General features: G+C 40.1%; 4 protein-coding genes across 9 annotated transcripts; all 4 read right to left on the bottom strand.

Moving 5' to 3' along the window:
- Nucleotides 1-234: 234 nt before the first annotated feature.
- Nucleotides 235-6,079, bottom strand: LOC133850076 (protein peste). The gene is made up of 5 exons (XM_062286046.1): nt 5,877-6,079; nt 2,440-2,617; nt 1,946-2,251; nt 1,365-1,884; nt 235-1,310 (listed from the first exon to the last, which is right to left on the bottom strand). Exons 2-5 carry the CDS (start codon nt 2,578-2,580, stop codon nt 586-588), a joined length of 1,692 nt encoding a protein of 563 aa, XP_062142030.1. The 5' UTR covers nt 2,581-2,617; nt 5,877-6,079; the 3' UTR covers nt 235-585.
- Nucleotides 5,965-10,808, bottom strand: LOC133850134 (putative gustatory receptor 28a). The gene is made up of 3 exons (XM_062286134.1): nt 9,703-10,808; nt 7,984-8,586; nt 5,965-7,919 (listed from the first exon to the last, which is right to left on the bottom strand). The coding sequence occupies exons 1-3, from the start codon at nt 10,330-10,332 to the stop codon at nt 7,824-7,826; spliced, it is 1,329 nt and encodes a 442-aa protein (XP_062142118.1). The 5' UTR covers nt 10,333-10,808; the 3' UTR covers nt 5,965-7,823.
- On the bottom strand, nt 10,516-19,926 carry LOC133850081 (putative gustatory receptor 28b). Of its 6 annotated transcripts, none has more exons than XM_062286083.1 (3): nt 18,783-19,924; nt 11,297-11,854; nt 10,516-11,232 (listed from the first exon to the last, which is right to left on the bottom strand). In XM_062286083.1, the coding sequence occupies exons 1-3, from the start codon at nt 19,446-19,448 to the stop codon at nt 11,104-11,106; spliced, it is 1,353 nt and encodes a 450-aa protein (XP_062142067.1). In that variant the 5' UTR covers nt 19,449-19,924; the 3' UTR covers nt 10,516-11,103. The 6 variants fall into 6 exon arrangements, with proteins under 6 accessions (XP_062142067.1, XP_062142050.1, XP_062142075.1 ...); XM_062286066.1 differs by lacking the exon at nt 18,783-19,924 and adding an exon at nt 14,050-15,449; XM_062286091.1 differs by lacking the exon at nt 18,783-19,924 and adding an exon at nt 12,935-13,997.
- LOC133850128 (putative gustatory receptor 28b) lies at nt 16,371-17,901 on the bottom strand. Its single transcript, XM_062286122.1, is given in 2 exon segments — nt 16,371-17,096; nt 17,098-17,901. Coding segments are annotated over 2 exon segments (693 nt in total). The 5' UTR covers nt 17,344-17,901; the 3' UTR covers nt 16,371-16,649.
- Nucleotides 19,927-22,444: the final 2,518 nt, after the last annotated feature.

Here is a 22,444-nt window from a genome sequence, read left to right as displayed (position 1 = left end):
CACCGGAATTTATAAGTTATGATGGCTAGGGGTGCACCGTTTCTCATTTTCAAGCTGTTGTACAGTTTTAGGAGCAGTGCAAGCAGTTCAAAGTGGTGAACAAGCAGTGCATTAGTGGCAAGCAGTCTTCGAGAGTTTTGTGACAATTGAAGGTGTGAGGCAACAGTTTGAGAGCCGTTTTAATTTTAAATTTGACGAGTATTAAAACATTTAATAAAAACATCTGGTTCGAAGTAAGTATATAAAATATTTAATTCGATATATTTAATTTTAGCATATAAAATGTGCTTAAACTGTATAAAATTGTTATAAAAAATCTGGCTCATCAAAAGTTCTAAACATTTCACACACTAAAACTACATGCTAGATACATTTATATATATATATATATTTCTATAGATTTATATGGAGTATTCGTAAGTTACACAAATGCCCGCAGCAACTGTTAACTTATCTTTGGCATTGGCACTGAATGATGCTGAATGCGAAAAACACAATGAGGGAGACGTTCTCTACGCTAACTGACTAAGAACTAAGTAAAGCACTAGGATGGATTACAGCAATGTTGATTTAATCACCGCATAGTTAATCTTTTTGGCTCTCTGGCGTCTCGCTGAGTGGTGTCGTGGCTGTGACAACACTCTCGCCAGTCTGCGACTTTGGTATCAATGTGGCAGGCTTGGAATTCTGTTCCAGCAAGGATTTGCCTGCACTCTCCTCGCATAGCAACGTGGAGGCCTTCGACTTGAGCTCCTCCGCGCTGGAGAACTGCGAACGACTCTTGTACTGTCCGTTACTCTTGTGCTGCATCTTCACATCGTAGTGTCGAGTGCGGCAAGAGCTCAGCAGATGCTGCACTGGCGCCCAGCAGAGCAACACAATGCCAATGGCCAGACAGAGACCGGCAAAGATTTGGCCAGCCAACAGCACCAGAGGCAGCAACTTCAGCTGATCGGCTAGCTCTGGTGTGAGGCGCACTTTCTGCTCAAACCAGATCAGGGGGAAGAAGATGCGTGGCACATCCGTGTATAACTCAATGCCATCGATTGGCTCCACCAGCATGTTGACCTGAAAGCGAGCAGCGACCTCCAGAGGAATGCCAGTGCGTGGATCCAAAACCATATAGAATTCGTGATCCTCTCGCTTGGGCTCCAGACCCTCCACCTGGTCAAGATAGTAAGGATCGGCGTTATAAAAGTGCGGATAGGACATGAAGACGGGGGAATCGAAGCGACAAGCGGTGATATTCATGACTCCCGAGGGAACACATTCGCCGTTACAGAAGCACAGATTCTCCGGGTAGAGTGTGCCTGTGGATCATTTTTAAGTAAGTAAAGGAATAAAGCATTGTTCGGTCCACCTACCATTATCCACAGAACGTGGGCCGCCTGTGAACTTGTAGCCCTGCAACCCCTCGATCTCCACCGTCTCCTCGTAGTCCAGACGCAGAGTGCGACACATGTCGGGCGTAAAAAGACCCACGCTGCCCCCTGGTTGCGGCTGTGGTGGCTGAAACTCGCCAGCGGAGCCATTCGTTAGTCCGCAGTAAGAGTCAAAGAAGCCCGTGTGCGTCTGATAGTTCCAACTGTGCATCTGGCCCAACTTGGACAGGTCATCCATACCCGTAAACACATTGAAAACACCTGTTAGATCTGCGCTTCCATTGCGCGTGTAGAACCAACCGAACTTGTCGAAGGGCACCTTGACTTCATCGCCAAAAATGGGCAACGCCATGGCTGCATCGATCATGACATCGTTGTAGCCCGTGAAGAGCATTTCATCCACTGTTTTGGTCACCGAGATCTCGCGATTATAGATCTTGAGACCCGTATCGACGAATTTGCGTTTGACGGGATTCCAATGCTTTGCTGTTGCTGCCGCCGACTGCAAGAAAAGTTTGAGATTAACGGACTGGGATTAAGTGATGCTCAAAGTGAAAACTCACCAGCGTAACTGCATTGAGTGTGGTCACCTGGTCGTCCAAGCTGCCAACGCTGCCCTCAGCATCAAAGTAGTAGAAGCTGAGACGACGATATGTGACCGAATTGTTCGCTGGATGCCAGGTGATGTTGACCTTGTCGGGTTTATCAATGAAGCGATAAGGTCCCAGTTGTTGCAGTATGGGTTTGGTGCTTAAATCGCCAAAGTCTTCGGGATTCGTCCAGTTGTACATGTAAATATCCAAGTGCAGCTCAATTGGTGGCGTCTTCCAGTTCTCGTAAACTTGTGTGTCGGGTGCCAGTGCCATTTCCTGGCCAAAGATCAAAGATTGTCAATTGTCATTAATTGAGAAGAATCAATCAATCAAAGTGTCGGTCGGCATTTTTGAGCCACCTGCTTGATGTTTGGTGGTTGCTTGGCCCAGATTTGCGTTAAGCGAATGCAGCTGTCAGCTGTTAACTCTTAAAACATGAAACATAACTTGAAACATTTAATTACCTTATGCTTGATCCAATTGAATAAATCTTCCCAGAACATGCCGCAGATGATGCCAAAGAGTCCAAGGCAAAAGCCAAAGATGCCAATGAATAAGCCGCGATTACTTCGTCGCCGCCAGAGGGCGCTATTCTGTGTGGGCATGTCTAAGCAGTACTCCTAAAACTGTTGCGTGCAAGTGCTAGAAAAGGAAGCCATAGATTATGTTTGAAATGTGAGACTCTTAAAGTGACAAGTTGGCCTAGAAAAAGTGAGTACAAGTCAACAGATTAAGCACAGCTACGATTTGCCTGTAAGCTAAAGTCGTTCTATTCGTTGATGGTGCTTCTCTATATTTATGTTTGAGACCTTGAACTTGTGCAATCTATGTTCGTTGTCTGATTTGACACACATAGCGTGCATCATTGCAGCATGAAATTGTGTTCATTGTGCATAATTTCGTTAATTAAAAAAAGTATCAACTGCTACGGTAGTTCTTAAACCGCTATTGAAATATGAGCTCTTTGAACAATTTACAAGTGACCTAGAAAATTTACCGGAAAGCATGACAGAATATTAAATACATTTTAATAGAGAAATAGGAATTATAGTTGCTAAGTAAATATTCGAAGTGTGATGAAACCTTTGTAAACGTTTAGAAATTTGGTAATTAATACAATACAACGTATTTAAATAGGAATTCGGAAGCACAAAAGTGTAGCATACTTTTAGGAAAGTCCAAGAAGCAAACGAATGTTTCCATGAACAACATTTAAAGTGCAAAAATAGAGCTTATTGTTGCTGCGAATACGACAATAAGTCGAACACGTGACCTACAATGTTGTTGTTTACATTCGTGTAAAATGAATATGAATATTTTTTTAGTGCCCTCTCATTTATAGACTGAATATCCGTATCAGCGATGATAATTGCGAAGCCTCCAGTGTCATTGAACAAACACATATTCACACACCCGCCATAACAAACCGGCATTTTAGTTTTTAATCGCTCTGATACGTATACGTAATATGCGAGTGTATGCGAGAATTGTTTGAATTACAAATCGTACAAATGTTGTTGTTTACAGTAAATAAGCAAATACTGATATAGATTTGAGTTTTGCCAATTGATATGCAGACCCGCAGATCCACAAGAGTCATCGTCATTATTCGTATTGAACGTAAATCAATTGGTGCTCGGTGCTGTCATTGATAAGCGTACTTTGAACCTGATAAGCACTTGGCTAAGAACCGACGAAAGACAAACAAGGAAATGCAAAAGAAATTGCAATTGCATTCTTTCTCTTTCTTTTTCTTTTTCGCGCTTATCAGCTTGTCAAAAGAAATGGTTTCCCTTTTCGATTCTCACGTAACGTGTAATTATTAAGTATACGTTTTTGTTATACGCAAGTGAGATGTACGATGACGATGTATTTGTACGATTTGTGGGTATCTCGTGCACATAAGTACGTTTTTGCATGTCGCGCTACTCTGTGATATATATTGTCATAATTGAGTCTATCAATTGACCCCGATGTGAGCTATGGTTGGGTCTTTGACACTTAACGTTTATGTCGTGCTACACACGACTACTATATCTATATATAGAGACACGACTTGTTGCATGCATTTGTTGAAATGCCGGCACTTTTTTTGTATGCTTTTTTTTTGCGGGTTTCACGAATTTTGATTGACGATTATTGAGTTATAATGCCTCAGTTTCCTTTGAATGGTAATCTAATTAAAATACAGGCAAACTTCACAAAGAAGAAACTGCCTCCCACTGATTAATTGATGATTTGTTTTACAGCACAAATTCTGCGAAAAGCATTTATGAATTTCTGTAATGTTTCGTTAATATGCCAAGCGTAGTTATGTGTCATAAATTTAATTAAAATCAAGATCATCAACATCAACGAGAAACGCCAACGCAGTCGAAACCTCCGTTGGGAATAATTGCTTTCAATTAGGTGATTCTTTAGCTCTGTTTCTTTATTCTTCTGACAGGCGATACTCGCATTTGTTGTTGCGGCAAACATAACATATATTTCATTATTGAATTAAGCATGTGATGGTCCAAAAATCTCCATCTCGTAATACGCATTGCATGTGCACTCTGCTCTTTAGGGAGATCGACCGAATGATTTATTATAATTTATGAGTTCTACGATTGATCTATCAAAATGTGTGTAGTTAAAGGAATGGTAAATGCAAGCTCTGCTGGCTGCACGCCCCTCATTTAATATTTACATGCTTTACTCAAGTGAACAGCAAATATTTGATCAGTGCGAGTATCTTCAAGATACAATAGTATTTCAAGTGCTTTAAGCGTTTTCAAAATAATTAATAAACTGTAATTGCTTCACTACTCGAATTAAATGTTAGTTAAACGCTGCGATTAGTTATTGACAACTTAATAATTACTTGAACTCAGCTTATTAAAAGAATTCACATATTTTTTGCAGTTGCTCACAAATAACTATGTTTGAAATTCTAGATTTGAATAGACATCTTCCCTTAGTACGGTTGTAATTGTGGAACTATAATTGAATGGAAATTTATTTATTGAACCGACGTCAGAGTCACTGCTAAAGCTATGCTTATAACAATTGCATTTCTATCGTTTCAAACTTGTAATTAATAGCCGAGAATTTGATCTGTTTACTTGCTATCGTGCAGCTAAATAACACGTCTAAGTAGTTGCCCATTTTAATTAAATTGATGCGCCATATTCAGATATAAGATACAATTGCTAGGCGACCACAAAATGCAGCATTGTGGCAACCGCAGCTGGCTCAGTCTCGCGACACTCATCGCGACAACAACGCAATTTGCATTTTTTGTCGCCGCTTTTTAGTGCAAGTATCTCGTATTAGTATCAGCATTAGTCTCAGTATTCGTATTTATTCTACTCAATCAACTCGCTTGCAGATGATTCTGCCTCTAAGCAATTTCTAAGAGATTTTAGCGTGCATTGCTTCCTGACCTATGCAATTGAGTTTTGAGTATTTTTAGCAATCAGTTAATGCTAATGAAGTGCAGCCACTTACAGATAACTCAAACATCACTTTGATGTAACAACACTTGTGCCGTTTTAGTGACTTTCCTCAACTCGTTTTTTTGTTGTTTTCCTTTAAAGAAGTCATAAAACAGTTGAAGAATTCTGTAGAGCTTAATCTTAATCGCTTTGCACTTTTACTTGAGCAACTGTTTTGTCTGCGATTGATTAAGCACTCAAGTACTTTTCTACCTACTGCCTACAAGTACGATTAAAATGCTAGTCTCTAGTATTTTGTGACCATTGTTCGTGGTGTGTAATCTTAATGGGTCTGTGGCCGATTAACTTCTGTGCCAAGTAAAGTGTGAAAACTTTTGGAACTGCGAATATGGCCTAGCAGATTGAATGTTGTCCTAGCTAGCTATCACTTGTCCTTTGTTTGTTCAACAATAACAGCAACTCACTTTTGTATTGGAATATCCTCAAGCGTAAACTGGATATTACGTTGAGGGACACGCGACGCGACTTCTCTGTTTGACCACGTGTATTCAATTTTTTCTTGCGTTTTTTTTTAATGTTATTTTTTGATGTGCAAATCGAAAATAATCAAAGAAATTGCCGCTCGCTGTACCGTTACTTGTCGTGGCTTGATTACGACTGTCGACTGTGCACGGCCCTCTCTGGCGGACAGGCAACTGGCAATTGTCTGGCAGCTGCGACTGTGACTGCGACTGCGACTGTGGCTACGGCTTCGGCTACGGCGTTTTGCTCTTACTGCGAGCACTCAGTCAGCTATGGCTGATGAATGTCTGAATTAATGTATGGGTGTAGGAGAGGGACTGCGGTATGTATGTTAGCATGTGCTTGACTTGGAAGTTCGCTCAATTTCCTCTGCTTGTGTGTGCGTTTGTTAATTTGCGCTTTAGTTTTCCATATGATTGTCATTGAAATTTGAATTAAACTGCATTAAATGTCGAGCAGTGCTTACAAAACTGTCACTGTACCGGCTAATGAATGGCTCAAGCTGTCGCTGGCAAGCAGTGATAGATCTATTCAAACTGCAGCTTCAATAGCTAAGCAAATTGGTTATTATACAGTGCTCGTGAAACTGGCCGCTTTGAGCTTGACATTGGCAGTGTGTGCGAAAATCATATGGCAAGCTTTAGGCTCTAAAACTGTAGCTTTGTGTAAAGTAAGCACACAGCTGCTTATCAAACTGTTGAGCAGGCTCAGTGCCTGTAAAAATAGGAAATTGCACTTGTTGGAACTGGAGCACATTTTTATATGTCTTTATCAACTCAATGGCATTTGCATCACTTACATTAATGGTAGAAATACGTGATTATGTACAAGCTACGCATTTTGAGTGCATTTTGAAATTTAAAAAAGGTGTTTGTGGAAAAGTAAACAAATCATAAAGTAAAACATTATTGATAACGGATTGACAAGCCTTATCAATGCGGCTAATCGTGATTAGCCGTAAGTAGACCAGTACATATTCGCATATTCTCTCACATGTTCTCTATTATACACGATTATTGAGCAGTTTACATATCGTCAGTCAATTGAGTAGCGCCATCCACACATTCTACTTACACATGTACAATATATGGAAATTATCACCACCCACGAAGTTGGAAATGAAAATGTGACTAGCTGAGGCAATAAAACAATCAAATGTCATTGCATTGGACGACAAATGCCTCAATGAGTATTTGGGCGCCTTATTGGATTATGTGAGAGTGCATGGCAACGAAGTCACGAATGTGGCGTGTCTCTGTGGATTAGTAATAGTACTTATTAGTGGTGGATGGCGCCTAAGCCAAAGAACGTTCTATTTGTGGTTAGATTATGTTGAAATTCGACCATTTGCTGGTGTACGTCAACAAAGTAAATTGAAAAGCACCCACACCATAAGCTAAAGCAATTGTCTGTTCTTACGTTTAGCGGTTTCGATTTGAATAGATTAGCGTTGCCAGCTGGTTGCATTGTGATAGCTTAACATTCGTGTAACAGCACTGCTAATAGCATAATCATTGCTTGCGTATAGTTGGCAACGCGACTATGCAAAAAGCTTTGTGGTTGACTGTCTGCTGCAAAATATTATCGATAGCGATAAGATGCTGCAGCCTGCAGGCACAGGCAACTTCACTTGTGTACAGATCTTATTAGTGAATAGTGACATCCTCAAAATAATAACTAACAAGTGTTTATTAAGCATTGCGTTCAATTAAATGAAGATAGCAAGTTCATTAAAAAAGAAACTACTTTGTAATATAGTTTAGTATACAGGCATTATACATCTATTGTCAGAAGTGCAATAAATGACAGATTAAGCAGGTTAACAAATCGTTTCATAAAATAGGATGCAGCACATATATAGTTTGTATCAATTTCAATGCTTAACATTGTTACATATTGTTCGTAGCATTAGTGGCAGATTGAGTTTCATGCATGGATCGAAACTGTATAAGAATGATGAGGTAGCAAGTGGCTGCGCCAGTTATCTGCAATTAGTAAAACAAATCAGGCCACTATTTAAGGATACCCAAGTTAACATAATCAACTGACCGTAAATATAAGCGTACGATCCAAGCGAAACAATCCTGCGGCCGTGAAGCTGACTTTGCGATGCGACAACTGCAGAGACAAGCGAAAGAGTCGATCACGCAGCTCCAGATCATCGGTAATATTAAGAATCTTGTGAACAATGGCTGCACTATAACTGCTATGCCTGATGGTTTTACTGCTTGCCTCCACAATAAGGAAAATGATGACAATGTACCATATCATTTGGATTAAGAAAAAGGCAAAGAATTCATCGGCTTCAAAGTAGTCCAAGCGCTTGGGATTCATCATCGCTTCCAAGATATAGAAATCATCAAAGAGTATAAATAGAAATGAGATGGCAATGATGCCCAACAGCGGATAGGTGAAGTACTCCTCGATAGTCTGGCAAATATCGCACAACAGATTGTGTATATTAGATACTTGTTTCATGGCGTAGTCCGGATTCTGGCGTATAATCGAGGTAACACTGTAGCGTTGCATTGGTGTGCTGATCATATTCCGTAGACGATGCGCACAACGCTGGTGATTGACTGCCGAATGCATTGGTGACAACTCCAGAGCGGCATTCTGTTCAATATGGGCATCTAGAATATCTTGTAGAATCTGCAAAGAAATTCACAATAGAAGATTTGTCCATTAAAGCCTTGTTTTTAAATTAGAATTAATTATAGAAAATATATAAGATATATACATATATGTATTGTTTTAAATTATTAGTTTTAAGAAGATTCTTGTTGTCATATTCATCTAGGTTGCTTGGAAAAACATTTATGTTTCCCTTCTTATTTTTTACGAACGTTTTCAATCTTCGCTTTTGTATAAGTTTTGTATTTTCAAACATATCTAAGTTATTTCTGTTTTTTAATTTCGACAATAATTGCTTAATAAACATTTTATTGTGTAACATGTCTATAGCGAATGATGTGGTGTTACTTAAGTCCGATGCTAAGTCATTGCGCTTTCTAAGGGAATGGATTAGAAACACTATGAAAGTGGAAATCAAGACTGTCTATGAACTACGCTCCGGATGGGTATACTGTCAGATAATGCACAAGCTGTTCCCAAGAGATATGCCATTATCAAAAGTGTATATAGGAACGACAACAGAGCGCGAATTCGAGGTGAATTTCTTTATCTTAAAGAGATGTTTTGGCAGGCTACGTCTGAATCGAAGTGTCCCTGTGCGTGACTTGTTCATTGGTCGAGGCCATTATGATTTCGTCAACTACATTTACAAGTTATATAAAGCAAATGTGGACGAAACACGGGAATATGATGCCGAGGGAGTACGCACTTCCATGATCGAAATATTGCAGTCTAAATACAGACGTCCGATTGCACGCATAATGGCTCGCAAATCAGTTGATCCTTCACATGTCTCTCTTACTGGCAAAAACCGACAGATAGAGTATTTAATGCGCGATGTTAAAAGACAAGGCTCTAAGGTAATGCACGAGATCAACACATTTGACTTAAAGTTGCCGGGACGCGATCCTTTGCCTACGGAGTTAAGGCAATTGAGAGAAAAGGTGTGCACCATATGCCTTTTAGCAGAGCGACAGTACCGAAACGTTGAGCAGAAAATGCAGAGTATCTTGGTTATAGCTAATGACGAAAACGAAGATGAAAACGTTACAAATTAAACAAACTACACTACAGATAAGAAAATGTATTTAAATTTATGCGTAAAAAGACTTTGTCTTATATTTAACTACTCACCTCATTCACCATGCTAAATCGACTTTGCGCCAAGTGAGTGGTGCAAAGAAACTTGAAGACCATTAAACAAATGTTAATGTGCGGTAGAGCAAAGGCCATGAATGTGACAAATGATGGCGAAATGGTGGCACTGATTAGCAAACTAAAACTCACACACAAATAGATCACGTTGAAGATCACCATGCCCATGGAAATTAGAAAACTGAACAATAAGATGCGTCGATAGTCCAACTTCATGCCGAGCCGTACAAAAATTTCATCCACCACAATGTTGTTTTGGATAATGCTGACCAGTTTCTGACGCCTGAACATGGCGAAACCGAATATCGTGGACATGGCAATGATACCTGTTAATCTCAATGTGCTATCGCTTAGTTTCGTTATGTTTGTCTGAAAGAAGTATCCGATGATGGAGTCACCCTCCCGAATGGATGAGATGAAGCAGCCCACAAAGAATAGGTAGTGCACAATGCCGGCGATAAAGGAGTATGTGGACGTATGTACTTCCTTGTCAGCATTCAGATTCAGTCGAAATGGTGCCAGACCCACCAGAGAGATGTACGTTAGTGGACGTAGCGATTGGAATACGTTGTCCGCCTGGGAAATGCCCACCCAGAGTTTCAAAACCATGTCCAAAGGGGAAACTCTTGTTAACGAATTACGATAAGGAATAAGAGACGTTTGCTCGTCTCTCCGGTTCACTGTCAACTGACGCGAGGCAAAGGATGTTTCGTCGTGGCAATGTCATCGTCATTGTCATACCTCATATATCTAAATCGTTAACGCACACAAACGCACCTGAACCACAAGTCGTTTGGACAACTGGACAGCATGTTAAGCTAATACCGATAGCGGCAAATATTTAATTAAGCTTAAATGTATAGTAGAGCGTGTCAAGGGAACAAAAGAAGGGCAGCTTCGCTTTTTGGCATTTCGCAGTAACTCTTTCCCATACCAATACAACAATCAACATGCCATTGAGTTTCTGGTAGTTCTATAACTGCAAGAGAGTACAATAAATTCTCAGAAGTATAAGATTTCTATTAGCTAAAATATAGTGTCAGGCCAATAGGAACAAAAATGAAGTTTTAAAGTTTTATGTGTTTTAAATAAATTGTAAATTCTGTGAAATAGAAAATTGCGAATTTTCCTTTTACAGCTCGGCAATTGGACTTCAATTGGCGTGCCTGCAATTAACTAATTAATTTTCTGCGATGATAATCGGTTTATTGCTAATAATTAATCTATAAACATACATACAAGAATATAATGAATGCAAAAGCAACAGTAATAGCAACAGCAACAGCAACTGCTAGGGAAACCACTTAATATTATTTGCTGCACACCACATGACGTTACTTAGTAGCACTTTCAGATGTCTATGAAGTACTTCATAATCGACTAGAGCGTATGATTGGTCATATTGTGCAATGCCTCACAGCATTCGTAGCCATTGCCATTATCATTGTTGGGCGAATTCGATGTGAATTGCAGCAAAATGATGAGATAAGTTGTTAAGGCTCCGCTTATCTGAAAGCATCGATGGAAATGATTTTTGGATAAGAAGATACCGGTGGAAGAGAAGACTACTTACAGTAAAGTAGAGCGTGCGATCGATGTTGAAGAGTCCTGCGGCCGTAAAGTTAATCTTCAGATGCATCAATTGCATTGAGAATTGTTGCAACTTCTCCCGCACCTCGACGCTCTTCGTTTTGTTGAGCAGCGAATGCACAATGCCACCAGTTTTCTCGCTCTTCTTGATGGCCCGATTGCTGCCCTCAACGATGGAAATTATGGCTATCAAATACAGTATCATTTGACATGAAAAGAATGTCACAAATTCAACAGTCTTGAATTTGCTTTCTCGCTTCGATTTGCCCAGCAATGTTTCCAGCACATAGTACGCATCAAAGACGATGATCAGAAAGGCAATCGAAATGATTGTGAGCAGTTGGTACGTAAAGTATTTGTTGGCCGTTGCAGCTGCCTCGCAAATTAGATGATGTATCTCCATGGATTCCTGTATGATTTCAGCGGGATCCTTTGTCACAATAGTGTACATGGAAAACGAGTCCAGGCACTGAAGAGAACGCTGCTTCTGGACAGCCTTAAGGCTGCGAGTGTCCCACTGATGGGCGAGGTTCTTTAGCACCTGAAAAACAAGAAACACATTACCATTTTGTAGTAGAGTTATATGTTAAATGGAAAGCGGCTGCCAAACCTCATTCAAGGCGCTAATATAAATGCGCAGTTTGATAAACAGACCTCCGACGAGAATGCAAACAGCGCAAATAATAAAATTGGGCGAAAAGTAGCTAATCATTGCCTGGTACAAAATTATTGTGTGGGTGAGTCCTATGACCTTCAAGGAGGCGTAGCCCACAAAGATTGAGAGTGTGCTCAGTAAAAAGAGAGCCAGGCCATTGATTTGATAGGCCGCTTGTTGTTGTTTGAAGTTAACGCCCACACGTGGAAATGCTTCCGTTTCCAGGCTCTCGAAGAGTGACATTAAGTGGACCAATTGCTTGCGATGCAGCAACGACATGACTAGCACTATATTGATGCCAAAGATGCCGTTGAACATTTCCAATTCGGTGGTTAATCTGGACAGATTTGTGAGCGATACAGCATCCATCAAAGCATGGCGCTCTAAGTAACTGTTGTAGAAGTTCAGCGTGTAGAAGCAAATGCGCACAATAATGGTCACAAAACCGATCCACGAAAGGCGTAATTTTCGTTCTGAACTGTCCACCCAATACGGCACGAGGCCAAAGAATAGGGCCAGGCCAAAGGTTATGCGGTAGCAACCGTAGACGTTTTGAGGTCGCGCTAATCTAACCAAATACTCCGAAAGCCACATGGCGTATGAGCAATGTCCTCAAATAAACTCAACACTTTCGGTGTGAAAGTTATTAGATCTTATAACCTGTCGCGATTGTAACGATTGTACGCGTTTAATTCATTAGGGAGTCGGATTGGAAATAGTCTGTAATTGAATTATAGAGAATGTTAACAACTGATAGCTCATTGAATAATGCCCTGCACGGAATGAAGGCTTGTCATAGTCATTTCTTTACCCAAATCTTTTTAATGTAATTAATCAGCTTACTTAATCTAATTATTTCCTTGAATGAATTGATTTAGGGCATTCAAATATATTATTGATTCTCTTATAATTAAAACTGTGTTAGTTTTTTTTCTCAATCGAATCTCATCCTTATTATTCGCTTACCCTGTTTATAGATTCAAAATGCTGCTGAACACGATGAAGGATGGCTCCAAAGAGCAAAACAATGCTGAGTAGAAAGATTTGTGGCACATAGAAGGCCACAGTGGCTGTATAAATGGGACGAACGTCATTGAAAATCAGCATAGCAATGGAGCTGACCAAGTAACTCAATTGTACACCTGAGATAAGCAGAAGATTAATGTGGCGTAGTCGCATAATCCGAGTATAGTTAAAGCAGACGCCCAGATTGAGTAGCTGGTTATCAATGTGAGCAATCAGATCGAAAAGTCGAATCAAGAGTTTCACTTGCAGCCCACTCCAAAGGAAGAGCGTAAACATGCCAATCAACCCAATGAATTTCTGCAGGGAGTCACCAACTTGTGAGATGGGTGACTTGAAGAAGTAGCCCACAATGCTCTCCTGTTGGATGAGTGCCGTGAGAAAGCAGTAGCCAAAGAAGCTCAACTGCAGTAATGCATTCAGATAGCCCAAGCGACTCAACTGGAAATGACGTGAGCCAGTATCGCCTCGCAGTCGAAAAGGAGTCAAACCGAGCAGAAAGGTGAATAGGAGCAGTGATTGCTCGGCACCGTAAGCATCGCGTGGGCGAAACAATTGCCGCCAAATTGTATACATGGCGTAATAATAAACAGAATGAAAACTGATTTGCCAAACGGTGGTAGAGCTGCTTTTATAGACACAATTGACGCAATTGTGGCACCTGATTAATTGATGTGAGTTTAAAGCCTTGAACTTCCCGGATATTGAGGCGCTGTCAGGAAGCGAGTAATGGAAACTTGTCCAACCAGACACGACTCAACCATTTTGATGGCACTTTCAGTTCGTTTTGTTTGTTTCTGTTATGAAATTATAAAGCGCACGTCTGCGTTGGCAAAGGTGGAGGAGGAGGAGTCAGAGACAGGTTAAACGACCTTTATGAGACGAAAGTTAGAGGGCAGAGTTAATTAATTTAATTGAATTTGGTCATGCGCTAATAATTGACTCTGGCTAAGCAGGTTTAAAGACGCCGCACCAAAGTATGCTACAACTTAATCCCACGGGAAGCATTAATATTCTTTACGAGAAAAGGATCATGAGCAGTCCAAGTGATTCCTTACCTTGTTGACCATCACAAGCCGCATTTCGACGAGATATGTGAAGCAGGCGAACATGGTGACGGCAATCGCGATGACAGTATGCTGGATAATGAACGTGAAATGCAAAGCCAAAGTAGGCGACACTTGCGACGAATAGAGGACAGCGAAAGTGCCCCAGGAAAAGGCAAAGTTCACCACAAACATAGAGATCATGACAGCATAGCTGAATCGTAGCACTTTACTGTACATTATTTTGATGCCAACACTGTGCAGCTGCATGTCCATGGTGTAAAACTTTTGCAGGCACTGTTCCAGCCGATGCTTCGGTATCATGGCCGACAGATAGATGACAGTGACGCCAATGAGGCCACTGACAATCTGCATCATATCGCCGAAGTACGTAATCCTCGAACGGAAGAAGTAGCTGGCAACGGACTCACAACTGTTGCATATCGTGAGAATATAGCAGACGCTATAGATACCGATATGGAGTATGCCATTAACATAGCCGAACCAGGACTTCTTGATATCCCGTTGACCAGTCTCATCATTGAAACAGATGTAGAACGATGTCAATCCATGCAAATAGGTCACATGGAAGAGCGGACGGAGGCATTCGTACAGCTGTTTGGCGGACAGCAAACGACGCAATCGACGCCGCAACGGATGGTTCAGCTCGATTTCCACATCAGTATCCTTCTCAACGTCCATCCTTTGGGTCTCGTTAATCGCAAGTCCGTCGTCTGCTCAGCTAAAGGTTTGCGCGGCAACTGAATACGAAAAGCGACAACAATTTGCATGTTGCCCACGCAGACAACAGACAACGTACAGAAAACGCTCTGGACGCCGCCGCGGCTTCGACGCCAGCCTAATGAGGTGGGGCAAACACATTTCATTCATTTCATTGTTGTTGTCGTTGTTGTCGTTGCCTGTTGTACATAGTTGACTTTGGCTGTGGCTTTAAGTAAATAATTCTAGCATTTTATGCCGCTTGACAACCACTTTGTGGATTGTCAAACGGCGAATGGAGAACGAAACGTATGTCAAGTATTTCCTATTAGCTTAAACTGTTGCATTTTAATTAATGCCCATTTACAGGTAAATGCTAACTCTCCCTCCTTGGGGACCCACTTACTACAGGACTCGTAATTAGCCATGCGATTTACCCGAAGCGTTTCGTACTTTCTCAATGAATGACAGTTCAACGACAGAATACGAACATTGTTACGCCCGATCCGTTCACAAATGTCTAATGTACTTATATGGTAAGCTGTTTTGTCTGGATAGCAACCGAATATCCGTTGAGTAACTAGGCGCATTGTCTGGTCGAGATAACCTTTTGAAACTGGCTTTGGGATGCCCTTTAGTAACCTTATTTTTAATAATATAGTACAAGTGTGATTGGAATACCAAGTAAAGCCAAATTAATCTTATTATATGTGTTAGTAGAGTGCAGTTTCTTTATTTATTCTTAATTTAAGCCATCATTTTTTTATTAAATATTAGTTATAATTAATCAATAATACTCAAGTTACTAATAAGTGCTACTCTAGCATGTCAAATTGCTTCGCCCCTCTCAATTTCTTATTCTTGTAACCTAATCGTAAATATTATTGAATGCAATGAAGTTTATGGTTTCCATGAATGAACTTCGATATGTTCGCATGAATTTATGTTGATTGTTTAGCGGGAAATTACTAAACGAGCTGAAAGTGGACTTCCACTGGTATAAAAGTTCATAAAGCCGAGTAAGATTTGCTCAGTTGCCTTTGAAAGCTTAACAAGTGTGCTGGCTAACGGGGTGGAAGGGTATAAAATGCATAAAAGTCGTAAAAATACAATAAAAGCCAACACAAGAAATGCAAGGTTTTTGGGCAATTGTCTTATTTGAATTAAGGGTGCCATAAAGTTAATATAAGTTGATGAATGACTATGAAAACTATTTCCTGCTGGTGTTGATGATGCGTAGTTAGGTTACGAAAAACACGTGAGATGCTTCTAAAGGTTAAAACAATGTTTATGGCTATCTTAAAAGAGGGGAGCTTGTCAGTGTATGCTCGTAAATTTTTGTGGAGGGCAATTAGTTTGTTTACTTTCTTATAAAGGAAATTCTTGACCGCGTCCCTCGAAAGATAACAGAAGATAGTTTGTTAACCTTTGAAGTTCTTTTGTTCATATTCAGACCAAGAATATATTTACTTCTAATATATACTATTGTTTTCGCGAAGTCTCTCAATATTAAAAGATAAGAAAGCAAAAACTAAAGTTACTATTATTTCTCGTTTTGTTTATCGATGCAAGCGAGCTCATCATCTGTCGCAAATTTAACGGAGCAATCGCTGCACCCTCTAAAATTAACTTTGCAATGCTTTCAGTTCAATTTAAAAGAAAAACACTTTGGCTTTCGTCACGCAACAAAAACTCCACGCACATCATTAATTGCACAACTATCTCAGCAAGTAAATCGTGTCTAGACAAATCACAATAAGTGAACCAACACAAATTGTGCTAAGCAAATATTTACTCCGCATATGCCGAATGGATTTACATAAATTAATGTAGCACTTGATTTGTGGGTAAGCAATAAAAGCGATTCCCTCGCGATTAACCATAAAGAGTAATTATTTGCAAAGTACAGGGCAATAACCGAAACGAAAAAACTCACTCACCTGATTAACAATACTCAAACGACGCTCGAAGCTAAAGGCAATCACGCAGAATAGACAAATTGCAATGGATACCACGGAATGTTGCAAGAAGAATGTCATGCAGACACAGAAGGAGGGCGTAACACCAAGCGAGACGAGAAGCCGGAAGACGCCAACGAAATAGACGCCCAAAATAAGAAGTTTGAAGACGAGCAAGAGAATCGAGTACCGGAAGATCCTTGAGTACTTTACACGTATTCCGATATTGGAGAAGTTCGTATCGAGACTGTGCAAAATAGTCAATGTGCCAAGCAGCTTGCAACGCTTTAATATAGCTGAGGTATAGATTACAGCACCAGCAATAAGTCCATTGAAGATCTGCAGGCGATCGCCAATCGTGGAGATCTCGGTGCGAAAAAAAATAACCCACAATGGACTCGCCTTGACGAAGCGACGAGATGTAACAGAAACCGCACAAAACGATGTAAACAAAAATATTAAAGATACCGAAACACGACATCTTCAGATAGGATTCGCCCATCTTTCGACGGACCACATGAAATGGCGTCAGACCGTACAGAAACGTGAGGAAAAATAATGGACGCAGTGCCTCATAGACCTGCGACGATATGAAATATTTGCGCACACGACGTAGCGCTGTCGACATATTTATTTGACTAACGATGAGACCAAACCGTACAACCGTTTAACTCAAAAGGACAACTCGAACTGCAGCAAGGACTCGAGAACGCCAGTCAACACCACCAAGCCGACTCGCGTAAACAAAACATGTCGCAACAAAAAAGAAGCCTCCACCCCATTTGCCGGCTGCGGAAATGTAACCGAAGCAACAGCGTGTGCGAAATGCTCATTACGAAGTTCAATATGGGGATGTGGATGGATGGCGACTGAGTCTTCGACGTGAGAGCAGTCCCTACTGTTGGGATTACAGCAGCAGGAGCAGCATCAAGTGAGCAACAAGTCCAACAAGTGTGCGTTTGTCCTTCAGCCGAGGCATCTCCTCTCACTGTGTGTACACTCACACGAGTACAGACGCAGTCAAGCAGTCGCCGTTGTCTGTGTTTAATTTAGTTGTTAGCATAACTGCGTTCGTCTGTGCCTGTTGCCAACCGATGGCGATGATGATGATGATGATAATGTTAATGGGGAGAGTGTGAGAGCTGGCAGGAAACAAATAACGATGAGGTATCGTGTTCGACAACTTTTTTGAAGCACATGCAATCAATTGATGAGATAGTAAATAGAACATATACACATATTACGGGTTCAAAATGAGTACAATTTATAATTTGAATAGGAAATATGTACTTGATTAGTAATAATCTTTATTTCTATGTTTTTTGTAATGATTTTTATTTTTATTATTCAACCATTAAATTTAATTTTCCAAACTTTCTTTATTTTTATTTTGAACCGACTATTTAATTCGTGTCACGCTGCCATCCCTAGCATGGGCAACACTCTGAATGGTAATTCATTATCAGCATATATTGCTGACACTTTTCACGACGCACTCAAGGCTCAATCTCATTCACAGTCACAGTCACACTCAGTTGCGCCGCAACACGAGGCGTATGCGCAATGCTGAAACTGAACGGGAGAGGGACATTCTGTGGGCCATATGCTGATCAGTTTCGTTGTTGTTTGTTTCTGCTGCTGGCTGTTGTCCTGTGCGCATGCATAATATATCGCATTTATGGAGCGTGGCATGCAAAATAAGTAAATAGTTTATATGCGATGACAATTTGAATGACGTGACGTGAGTTACGCGTAAACAGCGAGCACATAACATACACAAAGGACACAATTCGCATACGGTGAGTCAATTTAATTACGAGCTTGCTCTGGATATGTAATTACGATTACGAGTACCAGCTATTGACCTACATACTTAGCAAATGCGAATAAAGTTAAGAGGAGAATTGTTTTAGATTGGAATTCATTTGAGTTTTGCGTTGCACACTTTTAGGCAGCAGCTCAAATTAAGCAGTGAAATTTGAAATCAAATTTAATTGAGTTCGGCCATTAAAGACGTAAATGAGATAAAAGAAAGTGTAAAGTTTACTTAATGTAGCTTCTACTTACCCTATGCAATCGCGATAGGCGGCGTCGAACAGAGAGCGCCAGCAGGCAGAACATGAAAACTGTCACTGATATCGTTATCAATTCATATGTCATGATGAAGATGAGCTGCCAAGAAGCTCTTACTTCCATCTGAGCAAAGCAGGTCAAGCAGACGCTAATGATGGTGGCATCCAATGCGGTGATTATCACCAGCATGCGCAGCGACTCGAATTGAATGCGTGGATAATCCACATTGTAATTTATACGCAGTAGACGACGATCAACTCGAACCAGACCCTCGAAGGATCGACGCAAATGACGGCGAAGAAAAAGCGGCGCGATGAAAATAAATATAGCTGCTATAATGCCGCCAATATCGTGAATCCGTGTGCCCATCAGCGAGATGTGGTTGCGCATAAAGTAACCAATTAAGGACTCATTATGCAGATTAACGTGTGTGTAGCAATAGGCAAAAATAAGCCAACGGCTGATAGCATTAGCAAAGCCATACCACGATTCGCGCACCACACGCTCGCCGTGGTAACCGATTTGCGTAACATGATACGGTGTTATTCCCAGTATGAAAGCCAAGGCAATGAGCACTCTTATGCTGCTATAGAAATCCTTGGCCCGAAAGATGCGATTCCAGGCGCGTTGCCACAAGCTCGACGAGTTTTGGTGCCACATGTCGTGATGCGGCCGGTCAGTAGAGCACTAAACAAAATTGAAATCGACAGATAATTGCTGCAGACTTTGGGGAGCACACGCCTAATCGGTTTTCAGCCCAACTAACTATCATCGTGTTATCTCTGATAGATCAAATATCGCGTATCGTAATCACATTGAAGTGCTTAGAGCAAATCCCCATAACTCCAATTAGAATTGGAAAAACAAAGCAAACAATTTTGCTGCCAACGAAATGCGCATTGAAATGAATTAAATTGGTTGTTGCTAGTCGCCGTTGCCGTGTTATCAGACGTGCCTATTATATTAATGACTAATGACAACTCACTGCTTTTGTTTATGTTTTCAGTGCAGAAATATTTCACAAAGAGACCAGTCTCAGGATATCCGAAGCATAAGCCGATTTTTCATTTAGCAATTTATGTTTACCGTATTCTTTAAGAGACTCTTGTTTCAACTGAAAATTAGTAAGTTATGAGCAACAAATGTATTTATTGTATTATAGATATTTCCTTACGAATATTAACCTACTGACCTATTTCAACAATCTGGTGCTTTCTGCTGTAAGCTGAGCAGTGTTAAGGGATTAACAGTAAGTGCAAGAAATTCACAGGCATTTATATAATGTTCTTTAATTTAATTTATATTAATTTTCGAAATTAATAGCAAGTCAAAGTAACTAGTTTAGTATACGTAAAAAAGTTTCACGGTATGTATATTATTTATTGTTGTTTTTTTGTGTGTTACACTTGATTTTTTTCGATAGACAAACGCGCGTAACACCAGCTGGCACACAAATACCATATTCAGCAAATTCAGCATGTGGATGATACATCAACGTCAACTGGGTTGCATCTTTAACAATGCGAGCGAGATTGCATAATGAGAGCAGCTTAATGAGCTGACAACGTTACCAGTTTCAGTTTCAGTCTCAAACCAGAAACTTCGTGCATACTCGTACATAAAAAACGCAACAAATCATGTGCTTCGCTTAGAATTTTGTCGCACAATTTGTAAGCAAGAACAACATGAATACACTTAGTACGTGTTGTGTTGCCAAGCACCAGCCGTAACAAAAAACAAATAATAATAACAATAACAATAACAATAACAATAACAATAAGAAGATAACAAATGCAACCGTACTGGAAGGTCTGCAAGTCGTCTGGGTCTGGTTTGACTTGCTTTGCATTGGCATATCCCATCAAAGTGCGGTCGCGTTTCTGTCTGCCTCCCATGACAATGGCGCCGACTATGTCATGTTACACCAAACTCCCAAGATGCCACTGCAAACACTGCACATTCAAACAGACGTAAGGCAGATTTGAGTTGCATATCTTAATCACATGCGGCGCGCATTTCAACTGTATATATATACTGATTATTATTATATTATTGCAGCGAAATATTATTAAATCTTTTGCTAAACAAATTTAAGTAAAGTTCACAGTTAACATATATACTCAATATTGAATATACGAGAAAGTTAGCAACAATGAAAATATAAAAGCAATTGTTTATTTCGGCCAAAGATTATAATAATCTTTTTATAAAATTGTGGAAGTATACGAATAGTGCTTTATCATCAGCCACCTTTTGCTCTATTATGTTCGCCTAATATTTTAGCTCAACGTCGAATTCTTTCTACTCATTATTGTAATCTTGTAGTCTACTAGGCCAACAGAAGGGACCAGTAGGTAGCTGCAGACAAAGTCACTTCCTTACGCCCACATGCAAGAGTCAAAATTGACCAATAGCAGCAATGCATATTTAGCTCCATTTCTAAACATATTCACGTACTACTCTATTATGTTTGCCTGGTATTTTAGTCGATGCACGTGGTTTTTAAACTAAGGGTCTTGAAATACTAATCATCAGCAAGCAACTGGAGCCTATGAGCAAGCTGTGGATTCTGGAAGCAGTCGATTATTCTTTGATATAGAGCTGAGTAAATGAGCGTGCGAGAACGTCCATACACGCTCCAATCAGCTTCAGCATGATAGGAGAAGGAGATGGAGGGGGTTGGACACGTCCTAGTTATGAGAACGGAGAGAGGGAGGACAACACTCCCATATAGAGGTTTTGTGACACACTTTCTTCAATTCGGTAATTTTTCGTATGAAATATCAGTAATCAATATATTGGATTCTTAGATGACCCCATATTTTTTGAATGCAGATCGATAGAGTTCTTTCTTGAGATCCTAGCAATATGTGTCCATTGAAAATGCGGTAGGATATGGCCAAGTTATGACTGATTTTTAATTAAAATTAAAAACTTTGCATGTGTGCCCCTAAAAGTATGCAACACAAACACACTAATTGCGGCTTTTGAATAATTGTAGTCGTTGCGAACGGGTAAAAATTGCCGAATCATCGAGCTAAATACCATTTACATAAACAGCAACAGAGTTCTCCCTCGCTGCAAAGCAAATTCACTTACTAACTTATAATTTATCCTTACATTTTCATATAGCAGCCGTATAGTCATGTCATATAGTCGGTAAAAAAATAAGATGGGTATTCATTTCAGTTGAATTATAAAATACTCTTCATTTTGTTGGGTGCTTATTGATCGTCAAACTCACAGGTAATTAAACCATAAACCTTTTTTTTATTTTAACATGATTTAATTACTCAAAACTACTTTATTTTATGTCAATGTAAATGATTGTAATCTTTTATTTTATGGTACTAGCAGCATGATTATTTATTATTCATCATGGATCTGTCCTCAATTGATCTGCAACATTCAAAAATAGAATTCAGCTGATAACACTCGACGAAAGCGCCACCTGTCGGGTTGAGACTGAATACGTAAATAATACCGAAAAGATAAGAATAGACAAAATCAAAAATTAGAATAAATTCAGAGCGAAGTGGGCACGTTAAAAGGCTGATAAGTCCAGTTATCAACGAAAGTTGACCTATCAGTTCAGAGGAGACGCAGCATCATAAGATTGAGAATCTTCTTGGCAGCTGTTGTGCTGCGATATGGTT

Source organism: Drosophila sulfurigaster, chromosome 2L (genome assembly GCF_023558435.1).
Source record: "Drosophila sulfurigaster albostrigata strain 15112-1811.04 chromosome 2L, ASM2355843v2, whole genome shotgun sequence".
NCBI lineage: Eukaryota > Metazoa > Arthropoda > Insecta > Diptera > Drosophilidae > Drosophila > Drosophila sulfurigaster.
Note: the sequence above shows the minus strand (reverse complement) of the source record. Positions and strands in the feature narration are given on the sequence as shown.